The sequence below is a fragment of the Cervus elaphus genome, chromosome 3, assembly GCF_910594005.1.
Source record: "Cervus elaphus chromosome 3, mCerEla1.1, whole genome shotgun sequence".
Taxonomy (NCBI): domain Eukaryota; kingdom Metazoa; phylum Chordata; class Mammalia; order Artiodactyla; family Cervidae; genus Cervus; species Cervus elaphus.
In genome coordinates this window covers 7,577,674-7,604,062 of record NC_057817.1, presented here as the reverse complement: position 1 = coordinate 7,604,062, position 26,389 = coordinate 7,577,674, and the positions used below count along the sequence as shown (strand labels likewise).

General features: G+C 35.8%; 1 protein-coding gene across 1 annotated transcript in view; it reads right to left on the bottom strand.

The window, feature by feature from the left end:
• The window catches only part of ZDHHC17 (zinc finger DHHC-type palmitoyltransferase 17), a 97,494-nt gene that overhangs the window by 10,027 nt on the left and 61,078 nt on the right, over window positions 1–26,389 (bottom strand). Inside the window, exons 8-12 of the mRNA XM_043879995.1 lie at window positions 24,007–24,132; window positions 9,054–9,196; window positions 7,612–7,712; window positions 2,727–2,851; window positions 1,248–1,310 (exon numbers count right to left, since the gene is read on the bottom strand). Of these exons, the coding sequence (XP_043735930.1) occupies window positions 1,248–1,310; window positions 2,727–2,851; window positions 7,612–7,712; window positions 9,054–9,196; window positions 24,007–24,132 (558 nt within the window). The remainder of the gene's footprint in view (window positions 1–1,247; window positions 1,311–2,726; window positions 2,852–7,611; window positions 7,713–9,053; window positions 9,197–24,006; window positions 24,133–26,389) is intronic.

The following is a 26,389-nucleotide window of genomic DNA, read 5'->3' as shown; positions in this document are numbered from 1 at the left end:
AATGCCAAATTATCTATCCAGAACTACAACTTACTGTAACATAACACATAATGAAAACATTTATGCTATAATGACAATAGTCTTGTTCTTGCCATCAGATATTTACTTAATAATGAAACTGTATTGAGCAACTTTATATAAAAGAATCTGTTTGCCATATGGCAAAAACATCAGCAATGTATACTTGACTTTATGGAACAGGATAATATGTTCATAGAACAGTAGAACATAAAAATGTTCTAAACGTTAAGAATACAATTCTGAAAAAAAGAAGAATACAATTCTGCAAATTACCCATTGTAAAGCACAGAAATAAAAATATTTTTAAAGCATTCTTTAAAATACAAAAGAATCAGTACTCTAAAGTTGTTACCAAAAATAAAACAGTATATACAGTGAAAATCCAGAATCATAACTGTCTAAGAATGTTAAGTGAAACAAAAGAATCTGTAGAATTAGAGCTTAATTTCAAAAACTCAATCCAGAATTCTCAACTAAGTCAATTATTCATTATTATTGTTAAGATGTTAATTCAGTTGCAGTGTATAACTTAAAGGTATAAAAGAACATTTAGTTTCAAGCATGATTTGGGGATATTTCCATTTCCATACAGAGAAACATGGTTTATACAGGAATGCTATATGCCACAGAAAAGACTGTGGCAGTCCATACATTTTCCACAAGAACTGATTACAAAAACCAAGCAGAAAATCCCTAAACCACAAAACTGTTTTATTATCTATGACCTGGCTGAATATGGTAACTTTTACTGTCAATGATGAAAGAGTGCTCTAATTTGCATAAACACTCTAACACAGATGGATAACTGCTCTAATGTTGTCTTAAAGGTTACCTAATTTCCCATCATGGCCTTTAAATATAAGAAACAAGTTTCTTAAAATATGATTAGGATAACAGCATATTAGGGAATCATGGTAAACTTTTGATTTTAAATACTTTATTAGTTTTTTGTTGAATTACATTCTGAGAAAAAAAGAATGAATATAAATGAATGAACGATACTGAATCGGAAATGCAGTTAAGGTGTAACATCAGTGGGAAGGAGAACACTGGGAAGAAGATATCCTTTCACCATCTTTCCTCCTGTCCCATGATCCAAAAGCCTTCTGGCTGGGGGATCATGGAACGTGCTCAGTGAAAGACACTGTCCTGGTTTCCCAAACTCTCTATGCTACGCCACTGCTAAGGGAAAAGGAGAAAGGGAAGAATAAAGAAAAAAATACTACCAAACAGGTACTGCAGAATATACTGAGGTCCAGACTTCCTGTCTCTGCAAGTTCAACTATTGTCTGTGAATTAAAAAAAAAACTTCATTCAAAACAGAACAATATTCATCAGCTATTATTCCATCAATATGAGTGTCAACAGGCACTACTAAATATAGATAACCAACAAGGACCTACTGCATAGCACAGGGAACTATACTCAATATTTTGGAATAAACTGTAAGGGAAAAGAATCTGAAAGAGAATCTATTATTTCTCGGATTACACATATAAAACTCAGTGACTCAGTGAACACAGCTGAGTCACTGTGATGTACACCTGAAACAAACACAACACTGAAAATCAACTACACTCAGTAACAGTATTCATGTAAGTGTCAACAGACACATTTATTTTTAATTAACCAAGGTTTTCAGCTGAAAGTAATAAATTTCTTCACTTACTTCTGTTATTTTACTATAATCTGGATACAGAAATTTTATTTCTTGGATATATGAAAAAGCAACCCTAAACCTAAGTTACGGGAATAAAACTAAATTACCTAAGAACTAGTCTGAATGGGTTTTGATGATTAAGAGATAAATGTAAACCTGAATCCAAAAAGACTCGAATCTTCGGAGCTAGATGATGACTTAAGAAACCTGGCAAATCAATTAGCAGTGAAGCCTGCGGCCCCCTGGGACACAGAGCAGCGCTCTGGATGCAGACAGAGAGGGGCAGACTGTAAGGGACCGCTAGTGCCTTACTCACTGTGGGCAGAGTCACTCATCAGGGTCTGCTCTGCGCTCTGGATGTAGACAGAGAGGGGCAGACTGTAAGGGACCGCTAGCGCCTTACTCACTGTGGGCAGAGTCGCTCATCAGGGTCTGCTCTGCGCTCTGGATGCAGACAGAGAGGGGCAGACTGTAAGGGACCGCTAGTGCCTTACTCACTGTGGGCAGAGTCGCTCATCAGGGTCTGCTCTGCTTTCAGCGACTGGGTAAACAGCTCTTAAAATAATTTAACTGCCTCTGGTCTAATTCTCTACTTAACATGACCTCTTTGGATTACAAATTCGGCTTCCTAAGTACCTGGGCTATAGATGAGGGGTGCCCTGGATCATATATACAAATATGTTTGTTATTAGAACAATTTATCTATACTATCAACCAGTTTTCTGGCCTTCTAGTTTACATGGTCTTTTAACAAACATTTACTTAATGGATGCAAATTTATGTGCTGAAGGTTTACAGAGTTGTTTAAAATACTTTATTAGTCCCTTAAAACAATCATAATCCTTAGAGAGGAGAGAAACATGAAAATTTTAAATGTCATTTTAAAATATCAAGGAAGTATAAGGACAGGCATCTCAAGAGCATCAACTATATACATAATCTCAGTTTGGTTTGAAATTCTGTTTCTTTGTATTCTCATATCTGCTAAAAATACTGATAATCTGGCAATAAAACACATGTAACTAGTTAGATTGTATCTTGCTACCTTTTTCTTTTGTTCTTCTGTGGCTTTAATAATCCCTGGATCTGATTTCCAAGATTTTCCAAAATTGTAGAAAAGTGCAATACTATTGGCAAGGAATGGAAGATGGATAAATAGAAAATTGAGATGTGCCTAAAGTTAAGGAATCTAAAGAAGCAATGAAAACTAGTTATTACTATAGATAAACTTATACTCTGCAAGATTTTATCACACATACAAAAAAATCTAGAAAAAAGTACAAGATGGTTTATTAAATCAAAATGAATTCCATCTATACATGCTAGTCTATTACATCGCAACAAACACATTTTCCATTGTGCTCATAAGTAAATGTAAAAAACAAAAATGTCAATTGTTTACAAATTTTAAACCATGTAGGGTAAGCTTATCTGACACTTTTTTTAAAGTCAGTGAATACATTATTTTAAATGATCATTACTTCTTTCGACAAAAACGAGGGGCTTCTCATGTCCAAAGTAATTAGCATATTACTTTATCTATATTCATTAAAATCTATGAAACACTTAGATATCATACCCATATATCTAAAAGATTGTTTTTACATTCTCTTCATTGCCATTTTTGCCCACATTCAAGTTGACTTTAATTTTAGAAAAAGTATTTATAAACTTGCTTAAAACAGAAATACTTTCTTTGGTTACATTTTCCTTCCTAATAAAAACATGATAAATGTACCAGGCACTTATAAATGTTAAGTGAAGCATCAAAGACTATTTTCAATAACACTGGGGAAAATAACACAACGTTGCTAGAGCAACACATTCTTGAGGCACGGAACACACCGTTCCCAAGATGTGACCCAGGTACCAAAGCTGCCCACGACGTTTCCGGGAGAGTGGGGCCGCCGCGGTGCCAGGGGAGAGAGGAAAGGCCTCTCGCAGAGGTCTGGGATGGACGTGACGGCCGGGATCTCCGTTCACACACTGACTGCACAACCGTGCACCCCCACACACCTGCTGGCCACACCCCACCAACGACTGCCTCAGCCACATCCTTGTCTTGTTACTGCTTCACAAATGCATTATTGGTCTAAAAGGCATGAAGAGTCCTACTCCGCTCATCTGTTAGGTCTTCATTATTTATGAAGGCCCCTAAGTACACGTTAAAAAAAAGAAAAGATTTAGTAAAACATGTAAGCTAGGAATTCCCTGGTAGTCCAGTGGTTAGGACACCACACGCTCTTTGCCAAAGGCCTGGGTTCAATCCCTGGTGGGGGAACTAATCCCACAGACTGCAGGATGCAACCAAAAAGAAGAAAAGTGTATGCTTTTCTCCTGGTTTTTTTTTTTTTTTTAAAAAAAACCAAACAATTTTATGTAGTACAAGTATCATACAAATATTCTGTAAGATTTTTAGGTATTATCATGTATACACACTCTTTACATTTCTCATGGAAGCACAGGTTAAGAAAGAACCATTTCGTAAATGAAACAAACCTGTATTTGTTTGGTAAATACCAAAACACTACCCAACCACTTAAAATACAGGAGGAAAAAAAGGAAGAAAAAGAGTAGTTAATATCAGCTGCCACATATAAAAGTGATTTTCTTGCCCAGTCCCATTTATTCCCACCTTTCACCATCCTCATTCTCCAAAATCCATGGGTACAGCCAGCACAGGATACACAGAAAGCCAAATTTCCACCTCTTTCAACAGCCAAAAAATAAATAAAATAATAAATAAAGCTTAAGAATAAAGCTGGATAAATGTTATGTGCAAAAAATGCCGAATGGTGGCATTTTTCAGTGCAGAATCTTTATTATAACAGTTTCAGAAAGTGCTAACATATGTAACAAATATACACAGCAGGTTCTTGCTGTCCTTCAGTTACTCAGTCCTGTCTGACGCTTTGCGACCACATGAACTGAAGCCTGCCAGGCTCCTCGGCTCATGGGATTTCCCAGGCAAGAACACTGGAGTGGGTTCCCATCTCCTTCTCCAGAGGATCTTCCCGACACAGGGATTAGACCCATGTCTCCTGCATGGGCAGGCAGACTCCTTACTAACTGACTCACCTAGGCAGCCCACATGCCATTTAGACTGCACAAAAACCCATGATAAAGCTTGCTGCCATCCCCAAGACAAAACTGAGGTGGAGGTTAATCAAGCAGTCTAAGATTAAAGAATGGATTAGAGATGGAGCTGGTATTAAAACCTAGGCTCTTACTACATATGCTATCCTGCCTCTCCAAAGTACTCTGCAGAATATTCTGAGTCATTAAATGTTATGGGAACAATGATCACATCCACCTCTGATTTAAGAAGCTTAAGACCTGACTGAAAAATAATTTATTTTTAGATACAGAATTCCTAATAACCTATTTCGAAAATTTTGTCAACACACTAAACAGTAGACTATATTATTTACGAGAGCGAATTTCAGGGCTGTATGATAATTATAGAAGTATGAACAAAATTTTCAAACAAAAGTGCAAGCAAATCACTCACAAATCTCACAACCAGAAATAACCACAGCTAAAACTACATGTGCTCACTTCCAGCTCTTATCATTCTAGAATCTCTCTGTAAATACAATTTAGTATTTTTTCATTTGTTACAAGTATGAGCCCACATCACTAAGTCTCAAAAAAGCATTTTAGTGGATATTTTATTGTATACCACATGTCAGATAACTGATAAATCTATCCTCCTATTCAGGTTATTTCCATTTTTTCCCTATTATAAATGGTACAATGATAAACTTCATTGTAAATAAACCTTTGATCGGATCTCTTATTATTTCCTTGTACAAATTATGGTCAGTGTATAATACAGGGCATTTGAAGATATACTGCAGCAGATCAAAGAACTGGGTTCTATACCAGACTCTCAATAATTACCTGGCTATGAAACTTTGAGAAAGGCATACTACTTCTATGAACCTCAATTTTTCTATCAGTTAGAAAACAGCATTATGATTTGTGTGGTTTTTTTTTTAATCTCAAAGAATTGTTCTGAGAACCAAGTAAAATAATATACCTGAAGAACTATAAATCAAATAGTAGAATTTATTTATTATAACAAATGGTTTATATCAATACAAGACTCATTATCACCACAAAAACACTGAAGCTGAGTAACATATGAGAAACTAAAATAACTTATATAGTTATGTTTACTAGCTAAAATTTATTTGTAACCCCAAAACCAATATTTAGAACGCTTCTGCAGTCATTTGTGAATATGTGCAAAGTAACAATAAACATGAGTTGCCTTATGCACACATTTCCAGTTGAGCTAAACAAGGCAATACTTTGCCTTCTTGTTTAGCATTTGTGTGCTTTATGTTGGTGATTTTGCTGTTTAAAATGGTCTCCAAGTATAGTGCTTAAGTGCCATCTGAAGTTTCTAAGCAAAAGTTGATATATGGACTATATAAAACTCTCTGGCATAAAGTTTTCATTATTTGTAATTTACTAATTATCCTGCTTTTCTCTATTTAAATGCAAACAGATTAACAGTACAGCAACAGTCTAAAACATTCTGAGATGTGAATTGGATTTTTTTTTTAAAACATAAAATTTACCGTCCGATTTAGGAAGCCAAGCTAGAAAACATGTCTGAAATACTAGTCATTTCAGAGGTCAGTGCTTTTTATAAATTTAAAACAGATGAGGCACTGAAAATGAGCAGATATGTTTTACTCATTAAATAATCCAATAAGACAATTCTAATGCTTAATAAATCTCTGAAGAACAATTTTTATATCAAAGTATAATACAAGCCCAGAATGAGCTAGTGAAAACTGCAAGTGAAAAAATTTCAATAGACACTATGATAAGAAGGTATTTTAAAAAGTAATCCTATAATGCTGTGAAAATTAAGAATTAGAAGCACAGTTATAATTCTGTCGCTCAGTTTCACAATGAAACATATTTTGTTCTTGTCTAATACACGGAACAACTTAACAAAAAGAACATAATATTATAATATGCAAGACTGTGAAGTGAAGCCAGGTATCAGTAATAATTAATATTGTTCAGCACAGTTAAAAGTCACTGAATACTGCATACCATTTAAAATATCATATACTTTTCATATTGATAGTAATGTTTTGAAGAATGATCTAAGACATCAATCATGTACCTTTATTATAATAAAACAGACTGTCTTACTGATTTTTTCTATTAAAATATCAAATGCAGACACTGTCCTTATTTCTTAAGATGTACACACATGCACACACAAATTTACAATGTCTAATTATACTATGTTTTAAAAGTACATTGAAACAAAAAACAAAAAAAGTACATCAAAATAATTTGCAAACATCTGAAGATAACAGCACTAAAGGCTTTTCATAAGCAAAAGAGAAGATTAACTGTTACCTATCGCAACAGAACAGTAGTAAGCGTGACAGTAAGAAAACGTGCAGAGAAAATGCTGACAGTAAAACATGAAAATCACAATTCAGTGGAAAGGTGCAGAACGCGTCACAGAGTCAGACAAATACGTGTTTCTACTCTCCTCTATTAGAGAGGGGCTGTGTGATCTTGGGATCACAACAAATTAACCTATTTAAACCTAAGTTTTCTCAACGATAAAATGGAGACAACAATATAAACATATATATAATAGGATGTGTAGTAAATGGAACACAAAGTATTTAGGAAAATGCCCTTTAAAAACTCAATTAATGGTCACTATTATTGATATTATTATTACTACTGATGTTATTAAAAGCAGCTTTGAAAAGCAATTTATTAAATATGAAACATTTAAAAATACATTAGTTCATACTTATGTTTCTAATAAAACTGTTTTATTCTAGCATATAGTGAGTAGCTCATCTATGTTAAATATTAAACATTTGTTTAAATAGCAAACAAAAATTGTTTTAGATAAAACCTTTATAACCAAAGGATATCATTCCAAAACCAGAAGAACCACGTCACATACATCCAAAATTTGGTTGCCAAATATATTCCAAGGGGCAATGCACTATGCATTGAATGATCAAAAAAGGATCTGTAAAACACAAGTTTTATAAAACGTGAACTCCATATTTCATTGTAAAAATGAAGATTTATTTATTTAAATGAAAATTACATCTATTCCGCATAGTAAACTTTTAACAAAATCCAGAAATTCAGGATGCTTAAATATGAAGGCTGTTTTCCACAGTAATCAGTAAGACATGAATGCACAGCTGAATGACTCAAGTCTGAAGCTACTTTTAATTCATCAAGAATTAGAATTATATTCTATATACTTTCCAACTTTAGAATTTCATTGTATTCCCATTCTTTTAAATAAAAAACTCACTTTAGCATATACAGTAACTCCATCATCCAGCTTACTACACACCAAAGGCATGTTATAATTTTAACAAATGAATGCAAAGTGATACCCGAGTTTTTCTCTATGCTGCATCATTATTTCTCCTTACCTACACATTCCCACTAAGCTTTCAGCACATCTTTTCAAAGAGAATGAACCAGCTAGTTTGGAGGAATTAAAGGTCATTATTTACAGCATTTAGAATTCAGGAAAAAATAAACACTGATAAATCTTATTAAACACTAAGTAGGATCAACCATCCAGGTATGCTAAGAAGGCAGAATTGGTGAATTCTTTCTTACACCTCTTGGTGAAAGTAAACACTAAAATAAGATTAAGTTTCTTCCTGAGAGTTACCACACTGGTGCATTACCATTCACTCTCATCTCTGTGAATTATTTTCAGAACTCTCTTTTGAAATTCTAGTGAAAACCAAGTACTAAAGGAATGGAAATTAGGTGGGAAATTCTGGATCATAAATAACTTCCTAGTTTGCTGGATGGGCAACTTTAGGGCAATAGGATTTAAGGATAAGAATAAAGCAGAATGAACACAATGCTTAGAGAACAAAGGAGAAAATTTTAAAAAACAACTGAGCCCACTTCATATGCTTAGACTCCTCATGTGTTTAGGTGTTCCCTCATTCTTGCATGCTGCCTATGGCCAAAGAAAATTTAATTTCTATGGAAAGGTAAGCTCAAGCATTACAGTTAACCAGAAATAAGCAATATATTACATTCAGAGTTCAACAAACTCACATTCATGTCTATTGAAATGTTTTAAAACTGTATTTTAGCCTTAAAATGTTAGACTTAGTCACTATTAAGTACCCTTACAGTCATTTTTCACAATGATGTTAAAAATGTTAACGATTTCAGATATAAATTTGCCCAAAATTCTTTAACATTACATTAAGATCAAACATGTTACATAAAGGCAGTGTTCTAAATATAATTAATTTTACATAGCCAGGTGCAAATTATGATTTTTACCTGTCTGGTTAAAAACACAGTTAAAAACAACACTTACTTTGAAAGAAACTGCACTGTAGCCCAGACGCCACCATACATTAGCCCTTTAATGAGCCAAGAGTCAATGTTTAGGTCTGCTATAAACCCAACCAGCCAAATGACTAGGAAAGGAGTTCCCAGCATCACTTTCTGCCGAAATTCCTGGACAGGAAAAAAAAAACACACACAAAGTTTTTCATGTTTCAAGTAACCTCAATGTGAATCGCTGTTACCTTTGTGAAAACACACAACCGGGGTGAAATTATCAAATATACCTACTACGTGCAGAAAGTATTCAAGGTGCTAGTCTGATTTCTAGAAAGAGGTATTAAATAATTTAAAAGTACCTGGTTAAAGTCGTGGAAAACGAAAACAGAAGTTATAAAAGTGGGTTTAGATAGTCAGATACAGACAACAGCAGGTACCCCCTGCTAACACATGGATGGGCTGAAAAACAGTTCGTGAAAATACTACCCAATTTTAACAAATGCACGGACATCTAAGGAGACAAGGGCAACCAGAATGACTGAAGGTCTCACAGCTGTATCAGATAAGGAAAACAGTACGTTTAGCCTGGAGAAGATGTTTTGAATGATACATGTAAATAGTATATACCAAAGTAAGAGAATAAAATCAATTTTATTTACAGAGCCCCAGAGATCACAGAATGGAGATGATGTGCCTCTGAACACGTATCAAAGGACAGTGCTTCAAAGCCCAGCTGTAGCACCACTGCGCTTCCGTACCGGTCTAACTGCAGAGACACTCCAAGTATGAAACTGCCTGCCTCCCTCCAGCAGCTACTACAACCGTGTCTCTGGAGCAACACACACATGGCCTCTCCTACCTAACAGCCCTTCACAGACTTAAAGGCAGCTATTACGTCTCTCGAGTTACCTTAGGGGACAAAATTATATGAGATACTCCAGTTGTGATCTAACAAAGCTCAGAGTGTAAACATTACTCTCCTCATTGAATATTTACCTATCTGAAGGACAAGATTACATCAGACCTTTTTTAGCACCCCTTTCATACCATTGGCTTCTAATGAAATAAACACTTTTTTCATATAAATGACTGTTTTCCCCAATTCAGTCACTGTAATTCATATCCTGAACTAATTGTGTAATTTTAACTTAGACTAATAATTAAACATATCAACTTCAGAGTTTAATTTTATGCTGTTGTGAAATGTCACCCTTCCAATTTGTTTTTTATCTCTATTATGTGTGAATTTTGTATCAAGACATTAGAGAACGTGTAATTGGGAAGAGTATGTGAGTAGGGTGGATATTGGTGGGAGAGAAGGCGAACGTGTGGCATTTGAAAAAGTATTTTCTAAAATTATCTTTAATCTGGCTTGTTTTTAGTCAAGACATTTTTCCCCCCAGCAATGGCCACATTTTTTTCCTTATTAAAAATTAAGACACAATTTACATACAGTGAAATTCACCCTCTTTTGTGTATACTTCTCTGAGTTTTGATGAATATACACAGTTGTGTAATAAGCATAAATATCAAGACACAGCACAGCCCCATCAAGCCCTGAGACGCCCTGAGCCACGAGGCACAGCCCTGGCGGCCACTAGTCTGGGGTCTGACCTTTGACTTTTTCCTTGGCATGCATGTCACGAAAAATGGGTCATACTGAATGCAGTCTTTTACATCTGGTTTCATTCACTTAGGTAATGCATTTGACATTCATCCATTTGTTTCATGTATTAGTCGTAAGTTCCTTTTGAATGCTGAGTAGTATTCCATTACAGAATTTAACACAGTCTGCTTATCCATTCCCCAGCTGAGAGACTATGCTTGTTCCCAGTTTCTGATTGTAAATAAAGCCATCATAAACACTTACATATAATTTTTTGTGTGAACACTGGCTCATTTCACCTGGTTAAAAGCCTACATGTGTGATTCCTGCATGTTTTCCAAGCTGTCATTTAATATACATATTACAATATTGTAAAGATGTAACAGTGATATGTTGCTTTTATAGATACAGAAAAAATTTATATTTCATTACAGAATTTTTCAAATATATAATAAATTTGAAGGGATTTTGAAGTGAATCTACCACCCAGATTCAATTTAGTTCTTTAATTCCACTTTTTGTTTTTAAATAATTGCAATTTTTAATCTATTTTAAAAACTGATGTACAGTTAAGTACAATGTTGCATTAGCTTCAGGTATATAGGTATACAGCAAAGTAATTTCAGTCATACATATAAAGGGATATTTATATATATTCCTTTTCAGATTCTTTACCATTATAAATTATTACAAGACACTGAACATATTTCCCCGTGCTATATAGTAGGTACTTGTTGTTTATCTATTTTATACATAGTAGTGTGTAGATGTTAATGCCAAACTCCTAACTAATTTATCTCCCCCCACCCCCTATTATCCTTTCTGGTCACTGTAAGTTTTTCTATGTCTGTGAGTATCCTTCTATTTGGAAAAGACATTCATTTATATCATTTATTAAGATTCCATGCATAAGTGATACTGTGTATTTGTCTTTCTCTGACTTAACATGGTTTCTAGGTTCATCCACGTTGCAGCAAATGGCATTAGTTTATTTTTTATGGCTGAATAATATTCCACTGTGTACATATACCATCCTTATCTTATTTAGGCTGCTTCCATGTCTTGGCTATTATAAATAGTGCTGCTATGAAAATTGGGGTGTATGTATCTTTTTGAAATAGAGTTTCATCTGAATACATGCCCAGGAGTGGGATTGCTGGATCATATGGTAACTATTTTCAGTTTCTTAAGGAACCTCCATATTGTTCTCCATAATGACTGCACCAATTTGCATTCCCATCAAAAGCATAGGAGAGTTCCCTTTTCTCCACACCCTCTCCAGCATATATTATTTGTAGACATTTTAATGATTGGTGGGCCTCCTGGGTGGGACTAGTGGTGGCAAAGAATCCACTTGCCAGTGCAGGAGTTATAAGAGAGAGGGGTTCAATCCCTGGGGTGGGAAGATCCCCTGGAGGAGAAAATGGCAACCTGTTTCATAATCTTGCCTGGAAAATTTCATGGACAGAAGAACCTGGTGGGCTACATGTTCCATGGGATCACGAAGAATTGGACATGACTGAGCACACAGGAGAAAGAGCAACATTGGTGGGAGTGGGATTAGGCGGCAGGGTGCTCTGTTGCCAACCTGTGAATATGTAAATATATACTGACTGGTGTGAAGTGGCACCTCATCGTAGTTTTGATTTACATTTCTCTAACAATAAGTGATAATGAGCATCTTTTCATGGCCGTCTGTATGTCTTCTTTGGAAGGAATGTCTATTTAGGTCTTTCACTCATTTTTTTGATTGGTTTTTTTTTTTATATTAAGCAATATGAGCTTTTTATTTTAGAAATTAATCCCTTGTTGGTAGCATCATTTACAAATATTTTCTCCCATCCCACAGGCTGTCTGTTTTGTTTATGTTTTCCTTTGCAAAAGCTTTTAAATTTAATTAGGCCCCATTTGTTTCTTTTTGTTTTTATTTCCATTACTCTTTAGAGGTGGATCTGAAAAATACTACCATGATTTATGTCAAAGAGTGTTCTGCTTATGTTTTCCTCTAGGAGTTTCATAGTATCCAGTTTTATGTTTAGGTCTTTAATCTATTTTGAGCTTATTTTTACACATGGTGTTAGAGAAAGTTCTAATTTCATTCTTTCACATGAAGCTGTCCAGTTTTCCCAGCACCCACTTCTCGAAGAGACTGTCTTTTTTCCATTGTATACTTCTGCCTCCTTTGTTGTAGATAATTGACCCTAACTGTGTGGGTCTCTTCCTGGGCTTTCTATCCTATTCCACTGATCCACATACATATGCTTCTGTACCAGTACTATACTGTTTTGATTACCATAGCTTTGTAGTACAGTCTGAAGTCAGGGAGCATGATTCTCCCAGTTCCCCTTTTCCTTTCTCAAGATTGTTTTTGCTATTCCAGGTCTTTTGTGCTTCCAAACAAATTGTAAAATTTTTTGTTCTAGGTCAAGAAAAATGCCATTGGTAATTTGATAGTGATTGTGCTGAATCTGCAGGTTGCCTTGGGTAGTATGGTCATTTTAACAATATTGATTCTTTCAATTCAAGAACATCATATACCTTTCCATCCGTTTATGTCATCTTCAATTTCTCTCATTAGTAGCTTATAGTTTTTTTTTAAGAGTACAGGTGTTTTATCTCCTTAGGTAGGTTTATTCCTAGGTATTTTATTCTTTTTGATGTAATGGTAAATGAGAGTGTTTCCTTAATTTCCCATTTTGATATTTCATTGATAGTGTATAGCAATGCAACAGGTTTCTGTATATTAGATTTGCATTCAGTAACCTTATCAAATTAACTGATGAGCACTAGCAGTTTTCCACTAGCATCGTTAGGATTTTCTATGTATAGCATAATGTCAGCTGCAAACAGTGACAGTTTCACTTCTTTTCCAATTTGGATTCTTTTAATTTCTTTTTCTTCTCTAAACTGCTGTGTCCAGGAATAAAATGTTGAATAAAAGTGGTGAGAGTGGGCATCCTTGTATTATTCCCAATCTTAAAAGGAATACTTCCAGCTTTTCATCACTAAGTATGATGTGAGCTGTGGGTCAGGCAGTTTTAATGAAAAATGCAGGCAGATCCCAAGTACTCGATACCCAGAGTTCCCATCTTGCAAAACAGTACTATAATATCACAACCAGGATACTGACACTGACAAAATTAAGATACAGAGTATTTCCCTCACTACAATGAGTATTTCCATCCTTTAAAGCAACTTCCCTCATCCCTTACCCCTCATCCCCGTATAAACCTCTGCCAATCACTACATTTCCATAATTTTGTCATTTCAAGAATTTTCTATAAGTGGAATTATATAGTATGTAATCTTATAGGATTGGCTTTTCATTCACCATAATTTTCTGGGTATTCATTGGGTTACTGCATATACCATTAGTTCATTCCTTTTTATTGCTGAGGAATATTTCACAGAATGAATGTGTTAGTTTGTTTAATCATTCACCCACTGAAGGACTTGGGGTTGCTTCCGTTTGGGGTCTATTATGAATATATGAATGAATATTATGAATATATGAGTATGGATGCTATAAACAGTCACATACAAATTTTCGTGTGAATGTCAGTTTTCATTTTTCTGGGATAAATGCTTAAGAGTATAATTTCTGGGTTGTATGGTACTGCATGTTAAGTTTTTTAAAAGAAAATGCCAAAGTGTTCTCCAGGGTACTGTACTGCTTTACATGTCTACCAGCAATGTGTGAGTCTCTCAGCATCCTCATCAGCATGTGGTGTAACTTTTTACTGCAGTTATTCTGATAGGTATATAACAGTAAGTCACTGCAGTTTCAATTTGAATTTCCCAAATGACTAAAATGATGTTAAAGATTTTTTTCATGTGCCTGTCAATTTTATACCTCTCTTGGTAAAAACTGTCTCTTCTTTACACTATTTTCTAATTGGATTCTTTGATTTTACACTTCTGAGTTTTGAAAGCTCTTAATATATCTTGGAAACTAATCCCTTTGTTGGATATGTGGCTTGCAAATTCTTTACCCCAGTCTCTAGTCTTCTTTTTCATTTTAATAACAGGGTCTTTCACAGAACATAAGTTTTTAATTTTGATTCAAATCTGAATGATCAATTTTTACCTTTATGGATCATGCTTTTTACGTCAAATCTCTGTGTAGCGCTAGATTTTTATAGTTTTACATTTTACATTTAAGTCTTGAACAGTTTTGAGTTAATTTATTAATAAAGTATGAGGTCTGATGGAGAAGGCAAAGGCAACCCACTCCAGTACTCTTGTCTGGAAAATCACATGGACGGAGGAGCCTGGTAGGCTATAGTCCATGGGGTCGCGAAGAGTTGGACACGACTGAGCAACTTCACTTTCATGTTTCACTTTCCTGCACTGGAGAAGAAAATGGCAACCCACTCCAGTGTTCTTGCCTGGAGAATCATCTATGGGGTCGCACAGTCGGACATGACTGAAGCGACTTAGCAGCAGCAGCAGCATGAGATCTGAGTAGAGGTTTATTTTTTTGCCTATGCATGTCTAGATGCTCCAATATCAATTGTTGAAAAGGCTATGTTTCCTCCACCAAATCGCTTTTATACATCTGTCAAACATCTGTGGGCACATCTCTGTGGTTGTAATTCTAGGCTCTCTATTCTGTTTCACTGATTATTTTATTCCTCCAGCAACACTACAGAGTTTTGACTACTGAAGCTATATAGCAGGTGTTAAAACTGCAGACAGTGATTCTTCCTTTTCAAAATTGTTTTAGATATTCTAAGTCTACTGGTTATACAAATAAAAAAAAAAAATCTTGCCAGGATTTGAGACCAACTGCAGACAACACCACCCTTATGGCAAAAGTGAAGAGGAGCTAAAAAGCCTCTTGATGAAAGTGAAAGAGGAGAGTGAAAAAGTTGGCTTAAAGCTTAACATTCAGAAAACTAAGATCATGGCATCTGGTCCCATCACTTCATGGGAAATGGATGGGGAAACAGTGGCTGACTTTATTTTTTTGGGTCCAAAATCACTGCAGATGGTGACTGCAGCCATGAAATTAAAAGATGCTTACTCCTTGGAAGGAAAGTTATGACCAACCTAGACAGTATATTAAAAAGCAAAGACATTACTTTGCTACACAGGTCTGTGTAGTCAAAGCTATGGTTTTCCCAGTAGTCATGCATGGATGTGAGCGCTGGACTATAAAGAAGGCTGAGTGCTGAAGAATTGATGCTTTTGAACTGTGGTGTTGGAGAGGACTCTTGAGAGTCCCTTGGACAGCAAAGAGATCCAACCAGTCCATCCTAAAGGAGATCAGTCCTGGGTGTTCATTGGAAGGACTGATGCTGAAGCTGAAACTCCAATACTTTGGCCACCTCATGAGAACAGTTGACTCACTAGAAAAGACCCTGATGCTGGGAAGGATTGAGGGCAGGAGGAGGAGGGGACGACAGAGGATGAGATGGTTGGATGGCATCATTGACTTGATGGACATGGGTTTGGGTGGACTCCGGGAGTTGGTGATGGACAGGGAGGCCTGGCGTGCTGCGGTCATGGGGTCGCAAAGAGTCAGACACGACTGAGCGACTGGACTGAACTGATATATTTACTATATTTATTGTATATATTATATATACATATAATATAATATATATATATATACATATAATATATATATTGTAAATATATATATTTACATGAATCTTCCAATTCATGAACACAGTAAGTCTCCCTACTTACTTGGATCATCCTTGATTTCTTTCATTGGCATTTAAAATTTTTCAGCATACAAGTACTTTAAAACTATTTACAGAGAAACTCTCTAGGAAAATAACCTGAAGACTAGCAGAAAAGGTTTTCCATAACTGAAGAAATAAAGATGGAACCACAATGAGACGGCAGGAAGGGGTGAACACAGTATAACCAGGGCTCACATCTCCAGGATCAGTGGACTTACAAATGGAAGGAGTATCACAATCCTGGAGGTCTTCCCCAAGGAAGAAGTGGTTTAAGCCCTATGTGGGGCTCCCCAGCCACGGGGTCCTCCTACACTAGGAAGAAAAGCTCCCACACATCTGGCTTTGAAAAGCAGCAGGACCCATTTCAGGAAAGCTGCAGGTCCACAGGAGACAGAGATTCTGCTTTTCAAAGACAATGGCAAAATTTCAGACACTCCAAAGTACCAGCACAAAGAGGCAATAGTTAGAAGCCTGGAACAGATCTACTAGCTGAGCTTAAAGAGTCCTCTGGAGTGGCAGAAAGCAAATAAAAGACCCCTACATATATAAAAATTGGTGGCAGCTATTTTGGGGAACTTCTTTTACCCTAATAACCCTAGGTTTTCTTGGTGGCTCAGCTGGTAAAGAATCCACCTGCAATGCAGGAGACCTGGGTTCGATCCCTGGGTTGGGAGGATCCCCTGGAGAAGGGAACAGCTACCCACCCCAGTATTCTGGCCTGGAGAATTCCATGGACTGTAAAGTCCACGGGGTCGCAAAAAGTCAGACACGACTGAGCAACTTTCACTTTCACTAACACTAGGGCTGGAAAGCGGCATTTTAGAATCCTCCCTCTAGCCTATTGGTCCCCAGAACCTGGCCCCACCCTCCATCCAGGCAGCACACCCTAAGCACTGCCCCTGCCACCTGCTGCTGCTAATGCTAAGTCGCGTCAGTCGTGTCTGACTCTGTGTGACCCCATAGATGGCAGCCACCAGGCTCCCCTGTCCCTGGGATTCTCCAGGCAAGAACACTGGAGTGGGTTGCCATTTCCTTCTCCAATGCATGCATGCATGCTAAGTCACTTCAGCTGTGTCCGACTCTGTGTGACCCTATGGACAGCAGCCCACCAGGCTCCCCCGTCCACGGGACTCTCCAGGCAAGAATACTGGAGTGGGCTGCCATTTCCTTCTCCACCCAAACAGCCAACCAATCAGCATGATATACTACACTAGCAAACTGAAGCATAAATATCATACGATTACCTCAGTAGATACATAAAAATTTTTTAACAAAATTCAACATTCATTTATGATAAAAATCTCAACAAAAGGGGTATAGAGGAAACATATCTCAATATTAAAAAAGGCCATATATGAAAAACCCACAGGTAACATCATACTCAATAGTAAAAAGTTGAAAGCATTTCCTCTAAGATCAGGAACAAGACAAGGACGCACACTCCTCCACTTCAACACAGTATTAGAAGTCCTAGCCACAGCAATGAGACAAGAAAAAGAAAAAAAGAATCCAAATTGGAAAGGAAGAAGTAAAACTGTCACTGTTTGCAGACGACATGACACTATATATAAGACATCACCAAAAATCTATTAGAACTAATAAGTGAATTGAGTAGTTGCAAGATATAAAATTAATAAACTAAACTCTGTTGGTTACATACTAATAACAAACCATCAGAAAAAGAAATTAAGAAAACAATCCCATTTACAAGTGCATCAAAAAGAATACAACACATAGTAATAAATCTAACCAAAGAGGTAGAAGATTTGTACTCTGAAAACTATTAAGACATTGATAAAAGAACTGAAGATGACACAACAAATGGAAAAACACACCATTCTCACAGACTGGAAGAGCTAACATTGTAAATGATGGTATTACCCCAGGCAATTTACAGATTCAATGTAGTCCTTATCAAAATGCCAACGGCACTTTGCACAGAACTAAAACAGGAAATTCTACATTTGTATGGAAACACAAATGACCTGAATAGCCAAAGCAATCTTGAGAAAGAAGAACAAAGCCAAAATACCACATTCCCTGATTTCACACTATACTGCAAAGGTACAATAATCAAAACAGTACAGCCCTGGCAGAAAAACAGACACACAGGTCACTAATCCGTGAAATGCAAATCAAAACCAAAACAGGATGCCACCTCAGACCTGTAAGAATGGATATCATCCCAAAAGACAAAAAAACAAATGCTGGTGAGGAGCTGGAGAAAAGGAAATCCTTGCACACTACTGGTATAATTGTTAAGTTGGTACAGGCTCTATGGAGGGTCCTCAAAAAATTAAAAACAGAACTGTCGCGTGTCCCAGAAATACCACTTCTGGGTATTTACCCAAAGAAAACAAAAAGACTAAATAGAAAACATATTTACACCTCAGTGTTCACTGCAGTATTATTTACTGTAGCCATGATATGTAAGCAACTTAAGTGCTCATCAGTGTATGAACGGACACAGAAGATGTGATCTATATATTTAATGGAATATTACCCGGCCATTAAAGAGAATGAAGCCTTGCTATTTGTGAGAACATGGATGGATTGAGAGGTATTATGCTAGGGGAACACATCAGAGGAACACAAATATCACTACCATGTGGTCTCATTTACACGGGGAATCTAAAAAAACAAACAAAACAAAAACAGACTCGGAGATATCAGAGGGGAAGGGGCTGGGGCTGAAAGAGATTAAGAGGTACAAACCTCCAGTTATAAAATAAATAAGCCATGGGATGTAATACACAGCATAAAGAATATGGTCAATAATATTATAACAAATTTATATAGGAACAAATGGTTACTAGACAATGTGGTGATCATTTCATAATGTATACAAATGTCAAATCACTATGCAGTACATCTAAAACTGACATAATATTGGAAATCAACTATATTTCGATTTTAAAAAGTTATATTTACACTATAGTCCATTAATAGCCTTATGTCTTAAAAAAACATATCTTTTCATTTAAAAATATTGCTAAAAAATTGCTAGAAAGTGCTAGCCATCACCTGAGCCTTCATCAAGTCATAATCTTTTTGCTGGTGGAGGGTTTGAAATACTGCAAGCATTACCAAAACGTGACATGCAGACATGAAATAAGCAAATGCTGCTGAAAATGGCATCAACAAGACTTACTTGATGTAGCTTGCCACAAAACTAAACTTGTTAAAAAAAGAGAGAGCGAAGAAATACCTGTGAAATGCAATAAAATGAGATATGCCTGGAGTTTTCCTTTTTGTACTGTCTTTGCCTGTTTTTGGAATCATACGTCATTTCTATTCTGCTACTTGCCCATACAAGCAACTTTCCAATATTCTTGTAGGTGAAGTGAGTTTCAGACAGTATATAGTTGAGTCATGCTTTATAATCCACACTGCTGATATCTGTCTTTTAATTTGTATATTTAGACCATTTATGGTTATTCTGGGCTTTCTGGGTGGCAGTAGTGGTAAAGAACCTGCCTGCCAATACAGAAGACTTAAGAAATATAGGTTCGATCCCTGGGTCAGAAATATCCCCCGCAGGACATGGCAACCCACTCCAGTATTCTTGCCCGGAGAATCCCACGGGCAGAGGAGAGCTACAGTCCAGAGGGTCGCAGAGAGTCGGACGTGACTGAAGCGACTTCGCACACAAACAGTTACTCTAATTACTGATATGTCAGGATATAAATTTATAATTTAATCTTTTGTTTTCTATTTGTTCTGTTCCTATCTTCTTGTGAGTTACTGAAAAACTTCTCGTAACTCTATCTATAAGAGCTTTTCAGAATTTATGAGTATATCTCTTTGAATAGCTATTTTAGTGGTTACTCTAAGTGCAATATAAATATAACTTATCACAGTATACTGGTGTCATCATTTTACCAATTTAAGTGAAGTGTGGAAACCTTACCTCCGTTACTATCCCTCTGTCCTCACCTGTTTACAATACAAGTTGTCTCAAATCCATTCTCTACCTGCATTTAGATCCACAGCACACAATATTGTGATGTTTGTTTCAACTGTCAAACATAGTTTGGAAGATGCAGAATAAGAAGGAAAGTCTACTGTATTTACCTGTAATTTTGCTTACATGATATTATGTTCCAAGAATCTCTTTTATCACTTCCCGTCTGTCTAAAGAACGTCTCTTAGCCACTTTTAGGGCAGGACTGCTGTCTACAAATTCTGACTTTTCCTTTATCTAAAACTGTGCTCTTCCCCTTCACTCCTGAAACATATCTTCACTGGACATGGGATTCTGAATCGATAGTTCTAACCATCCAGCATTTGGAAAACACAGCAGCCCCTTCTGCCTCCACAGAGTCTGAATAGAAACCCACTGTTACTGAACGGTTTATCCCTACTGGTAAGGGGTGTTTAAGATTTTTATTTCTTGGTCTTTAGTTTCCAGAAGTTTCACTATGATACATTTATTTGGTTTGGATTTCACTGAGTTTACTCTGTTCAGAGTTTGTTCTACTTCTTAAACTACAAGTCTGTCTTTTGCCAAATTTGGGGAATTTTTGGCCATTCTATCTTTGAGCACGTTTTCAGCCCCACCCTCTTTTCTTCTGGACCTCCAACCATACCAATGTTAGATATTCTGTTATAACCACAGGCCCCTAAGGTTCTCCTTTGTTTGTTTTCCTCAGTTTATTTCCTTTTGTCATCTTCAACGTCATTGATTCTTTCCTCTGTCACTTCTCTTCTGCTGTTGAACTTATCCACTGACTTTTTAAAAAAATTTTTGGTTATTTTAATTTTCAGTTTTACAATTTCCATTTGGTTCTTTACAGTCTATTTCTAGGTCTTCACTAAGCCTCTATTTTTCACTTGTTTCAAGTGTGTTCAGAGTACTCACTGAAGGCTTTTCACGAGGGTTGCTTTAAAATCTTCTGCCACACAATTCTAACAGCTTTGGCAGGACACTGGCATCCACCGATTCTCTTTTCATTCAGTCAGACCTTCTTGATTCTTGTTTTGATGAACAACTTCTGTTTGAAACCTAGACATCTGGGGTATTATGAGATGCTGGATCTTATTTAAACCTTTCGTGTGGATTCCTCTGATGCAGGCAGGGGGACTGAAGTAAGACACCTTCTCATTATTGGCAGGGGAGGTGAAAGTCCAGGATCCCAAGCGGGCCTTCACTGACACCTGAGGAGGGGTTTCCTCATTACTGATGGGCAGAAGTGGGGCTTCCAAGTCTCCAGTATCTTTCTACCGGCACACGCCCTAGCTGAGAGTGCCTCATGCCTGCGTGCTACGTGATCATCACTAACACAGCAGGGAATGGGCCCTCACTAACAGCCAGTGGGGACGCAAATCCCGACTCTTCCACTCCACCTTCCCTGACACCACCCCAGGAGAGAAGCTGGGGCGCATCACTATAGTGTGGTAAGGTTGGAAAGCTAGGTCTTTGCTGGTATGAGTCAGGGTGGGTCCACAGCTTTTGCTGTTGTTTCTGGCTGTAGCAGAAATTTATTTTCTAAAAATTTCTACCTTGCCAAATACGCTGTCTCTTTTGTGGTCTTTGGCTTAAGGGCAAACTTTTGGGGGAGCTGTTTTTGTCTGTACCCATTCATGATTCTGGGTTGTTGGCTTTGTCAGTTCCTCTTCTGGAAAATATGAAGCAAAAAAAGAAAAAGGAGGGAACTCACCACCACGTTATTCTTTGGATCCTTAGCTCCCTAACTCTCTGCCTTCTTCTCTCCATCTTCAGCCTTCCTATATGTGTTTTGTACATAGTATCCAGGTTTTTTAGTTGTACTTGGCAAGAAGGAATAGGGAAAAATACATCTACTCCATCTTCCCAGATTTATTTTCACATAATTAATAAAAAAACATTAGAGAGTAATACTTGTGAGATTTTCACTGCTAACAGAATGGATCCTGGGTTTTTAAATGTTGAGAAACACTAATTTAGAGATTTCCTTATAACTCATCAAGATTCCTTTCATATCTGTCTACTATCAGTGTCCAAAAATAATTTTTTTCCTTTTGGGCTGCTTATTTTTAGTAAAAAGCTATTGAGTCTTGGGCGGTTTCTTGTTTAGTTTTAAATACAGAACATACTTCACAGACTAGCAAATCAAGTCATGTTCATAATTTAAATTTTTCTAATGTGAGATGGAAAGAGCATAGTCTATACAAATACAAATACTTAATTTCACAGAGCCCCACTTAATGAAATCATGAACTTTCATCTAGTGATCGCTTTAGATTACATAATATTTTTAAAGCTACTAATGCAAAAAGCTAAAACAAAAAAGCCAGGAATATACAACTTCTGAACTGATCACAATAATATATACAAATGTTAATAAAATTGTGCAGAACTTTTTAATGCAGCTCTCTTCTTAAAAGAAACCGCATTCAAACATATAACCCTGATATATAGTTCACTACTGCTGTAATAAATAATTTTATAAACATCTACAACTTCACTAAGCAAATGAAAGCATAAAGACAATGAGACGTTCCAGAGTAACAAGAGACAGCTTTATCAGTGGCCTGGTTATTACGAGAAATTAGCCACTTTTCACTCTGCTGAGCAAAACTGCTCCAAAGCCTGGAGGACAGAGCGACATCCAAGTATTGGGGTGGCCAAAAAATTTGTTGTGGTTTTTCCATAACACTGCATGGAAAAACTGGAAGAAACTTTTGGGCCCACTCAATAAATAATTAACTATTTTTAATAGTACACGTAAACAGTAAAATGAAAAGATGACATGACATGCAAAAACCGCTCCTCAGCCTCAAATATGGGGCTGAAAATGGCCAAGTTTATAAACTACAAATCTAATTCTTCTGATGTCTAAGTAATGGACCAATGGACTTTTCAGCTCATTACGACATTAAGGAAGTCTAAATCCTACATATCAATGAGGCATGCTTTTAAATAAATCTGTTTCTCTTTACCCAAAACTTGTTGTTTTGTTTTGGTAACAGATAGATCAGTGTTAACTTTATATAAAAGTATTACCATTAGAACCGACTGAATAAGACATATATGATACCCAAGGCTTAATGCCATTCAAATTGTGATTACTAACAAGTTAGCAAATATCTCATCAATTATTTAGATATACAAAAAAACTATCAGTCAACTAATTTTTCCTTTTAAGGAAATAAATTTTTAAGAAATACAGATCCTTCTTTTGGGGAAAAATGTTCTTAGTTTTGAAATCATACAATTAGGCAACTAAGGCAAAAATCATACAGTTTAAAACTGAAGAATTTATGGAAGATTTAAAATGAACTTTCTATAGAGAACTGAATAATAAGTTTCTCTCTCTCAATGAAAGTTACAACATATTACAAAAGAATGGAAAGCTTAAATTAACTATAGAGTTGTAAGTAGTTTCAAAATATATAAGGACTAAGATTTTTCACAATTTATTACTATACTAACAAATACACTTAAAAGGAAAAGTTTTATTACCTCTCTATAAAAACTTAACAAAGGCCAGATGAATTAAAGTTTATGTTAGTAGTGAATTTCAGATATACCCATCCTTCTTAAACTTTGGTATCTACCTTTATTTAGCTGGGTGAAATAATATTTTAAAAACTACACTGGCCAATGCCAAGACTAAAGCATGTAAATACACATGCTAAGAAAATATGCTTATGAATTTTACTTAAAAAGACTATCTGCTGAAAATCTTCAGTCATGGATTTACCTTATCAGCTTTCAGCTTTCTAAGGAAAGATGGATTGTCATATCCCTTTGCTTGCCGTGCCTCTTGCAAATGGTTGATCATCCACACATTTTTTCTCTGCTTTGCCAAATCAAGTGCTGATTCACCCTGATGATATAAGCAGAAGAAATTCACATTAAAAAAAAAAGAAAACAAAGAAAAAACAGAATATTTTAGTTACAAGCTTTTAAAGCACTTCCACAAACGGACAGCACTATTACTTCATTAACATTGCTTTTACATTTGGCAAAGTCAATCACTAAAGACTCTAAATGATATATTACTTATGCTTTTCCACTTAAGGTACAGTCAGAGAATATATTTACACATCCTATTCTATAGACTATTTCTGGCTTGCATTTTAACTTATTTTAGAGAGTAATCAAAAAGTAGGTATTTTAGCACCTGCTGGATCAGAGGCTATCACTAAGTTTATGCAGTTATTCCAAATTCTTTAAGGGTTTCATTAGTAATAGTTATTGCTACAAACCATTCTGCTATAATACCAAACTGCCAGAAATCTGCCTGTTTAATTTTAGTGATGAAAGAAGTCTAAAGAAGACAAGAGAGAAGAAAAAGAAAAAACTTCCACTTCTACGACTATTATATCGATATTCTTGATCATGTTAAATTCATTCACTCATCCAGAAACTTCCAAAGAGAACTAGGGCAGTAACAAAAAAGTTAAACTCATTTTAGAGACTTGAAGCTCCCTTTAATTGCAAGAAAAAGAACACCAGGAAGTATAAAAACAGAACTAAAACATTTTAAAGGAAGTAAGAAACAAGAAATGAGCGTCCCCAATTCTAGATTTATGCTTCTTTATGCCTTTATTAATTTAAAATCTTATTTCTCCTTTTGGTAGTTAGATACCTACATTTTTATTCGATTTCATAGTTTACACTTTTATCTACTTCCTCAAAAGGAAAAAATAATTTTGTTTGCCAAAATTTCAAGAATTAAGGATGAATATTCAAAATTACTTTAAAAATGGAAGAAAAATACTGAAATTTTATTTTTAAAAACTGGATAAAAATAAAGAAATAAGGAGGCCTGGGTGCCTTACTTATGAGGGATAATTATTAATCAAATATGGAATATGGTTTATTCAACTTAAAAAAAAACACTGAAAAATAATCAAACAACAAAATAAACACACCACTACCACCAAGAGCAACAACAATAACAACACAACAATAAAAACAAAAAGCCTAACCAATCCTTCAATAAAAAGATCAATAGTATTTAATAAGAAATGGGCTAACTTAGGTGAATCTTCCACAAATAGGGATATTTACCTTAAAATGTCTCCTTACCTATTCCAAAATTCTATCACCTAGGTTGTCAGAATCAGCTAGTTAATCCAAACTGAAAGATTACCTGAATAAAAGCAATCCCTTGGGTAACAACTCCCAGAGAATATTCTGCAGTTGCCTCGGTCCAGCTGAGCATCCCTTCCACTAGAGGGCCATGTGACACCTAGGGATTGCCTAGACAAAAAGATGGAGGGAGCTTTAAGAAATCTTTCAACTACTCCTCTAGTCATCTGACTACTTTTGTACAGTTCTTTCATTCAGCTGGCAAAATAAACAAGCAATTAATTTTAAAAATTCTACTAAAACCAAGGATCCAAGTCAAGTCTATATTTAACACTCCATGTGTTAGCCAAAATAGCAAGTGATAATAACAAGAGCAGTAACAAGAATCATGGAGTATTACAGAGTATGTAACTAACTAGTAATGAAAGATATTCTTCAGGGGTTTTGGTGAGATAAACACTATGGAAGGTGGAAGATCACTTTTTGCCTAAGTGAGGTAGAATTTCATTATTAAAACTAAGGGAAGTTTTTCCTTGGAGACCATCAAGGTCGGGTACCTAAGGGGTAATGAAAACTATTTTCTGAATATAGTTTCTTAGCTCTTTTCAAGAAACCATACAAAAGTCTTTCAATGTATTAATTAACAAAGCTCAGTAATTTTACATTTTGCACAAGCTAAAAATTATGTCCTTTGATAATTTTAGAAAGAATAAATTATAAATGTATAGGCAGCACTCAAGATTAACTGCCCTCTCCAAACTCATCGGAATTTATCAACCAAAAACATGTGTAAGGAGGTGAAATATATTTTTTAAATCCACAAATGAGATGCTACCATGAAAAGGGATTACTGCATAGGTCATTTTTCTTAAAGTCTGTTTCCCAAATCACTCTCTCCCACTATTGTTACTACCTCAGAAGATTTAAATTTATTCTCTGTAACCATTAATTAGGGACATGGTTTTTAAACTCTTTTAAGGCATGTCTGATGAAAGTTTGGTGACTTCCTCGCCAGAAAAATGCTGATACTTTTTCATGAACAATTT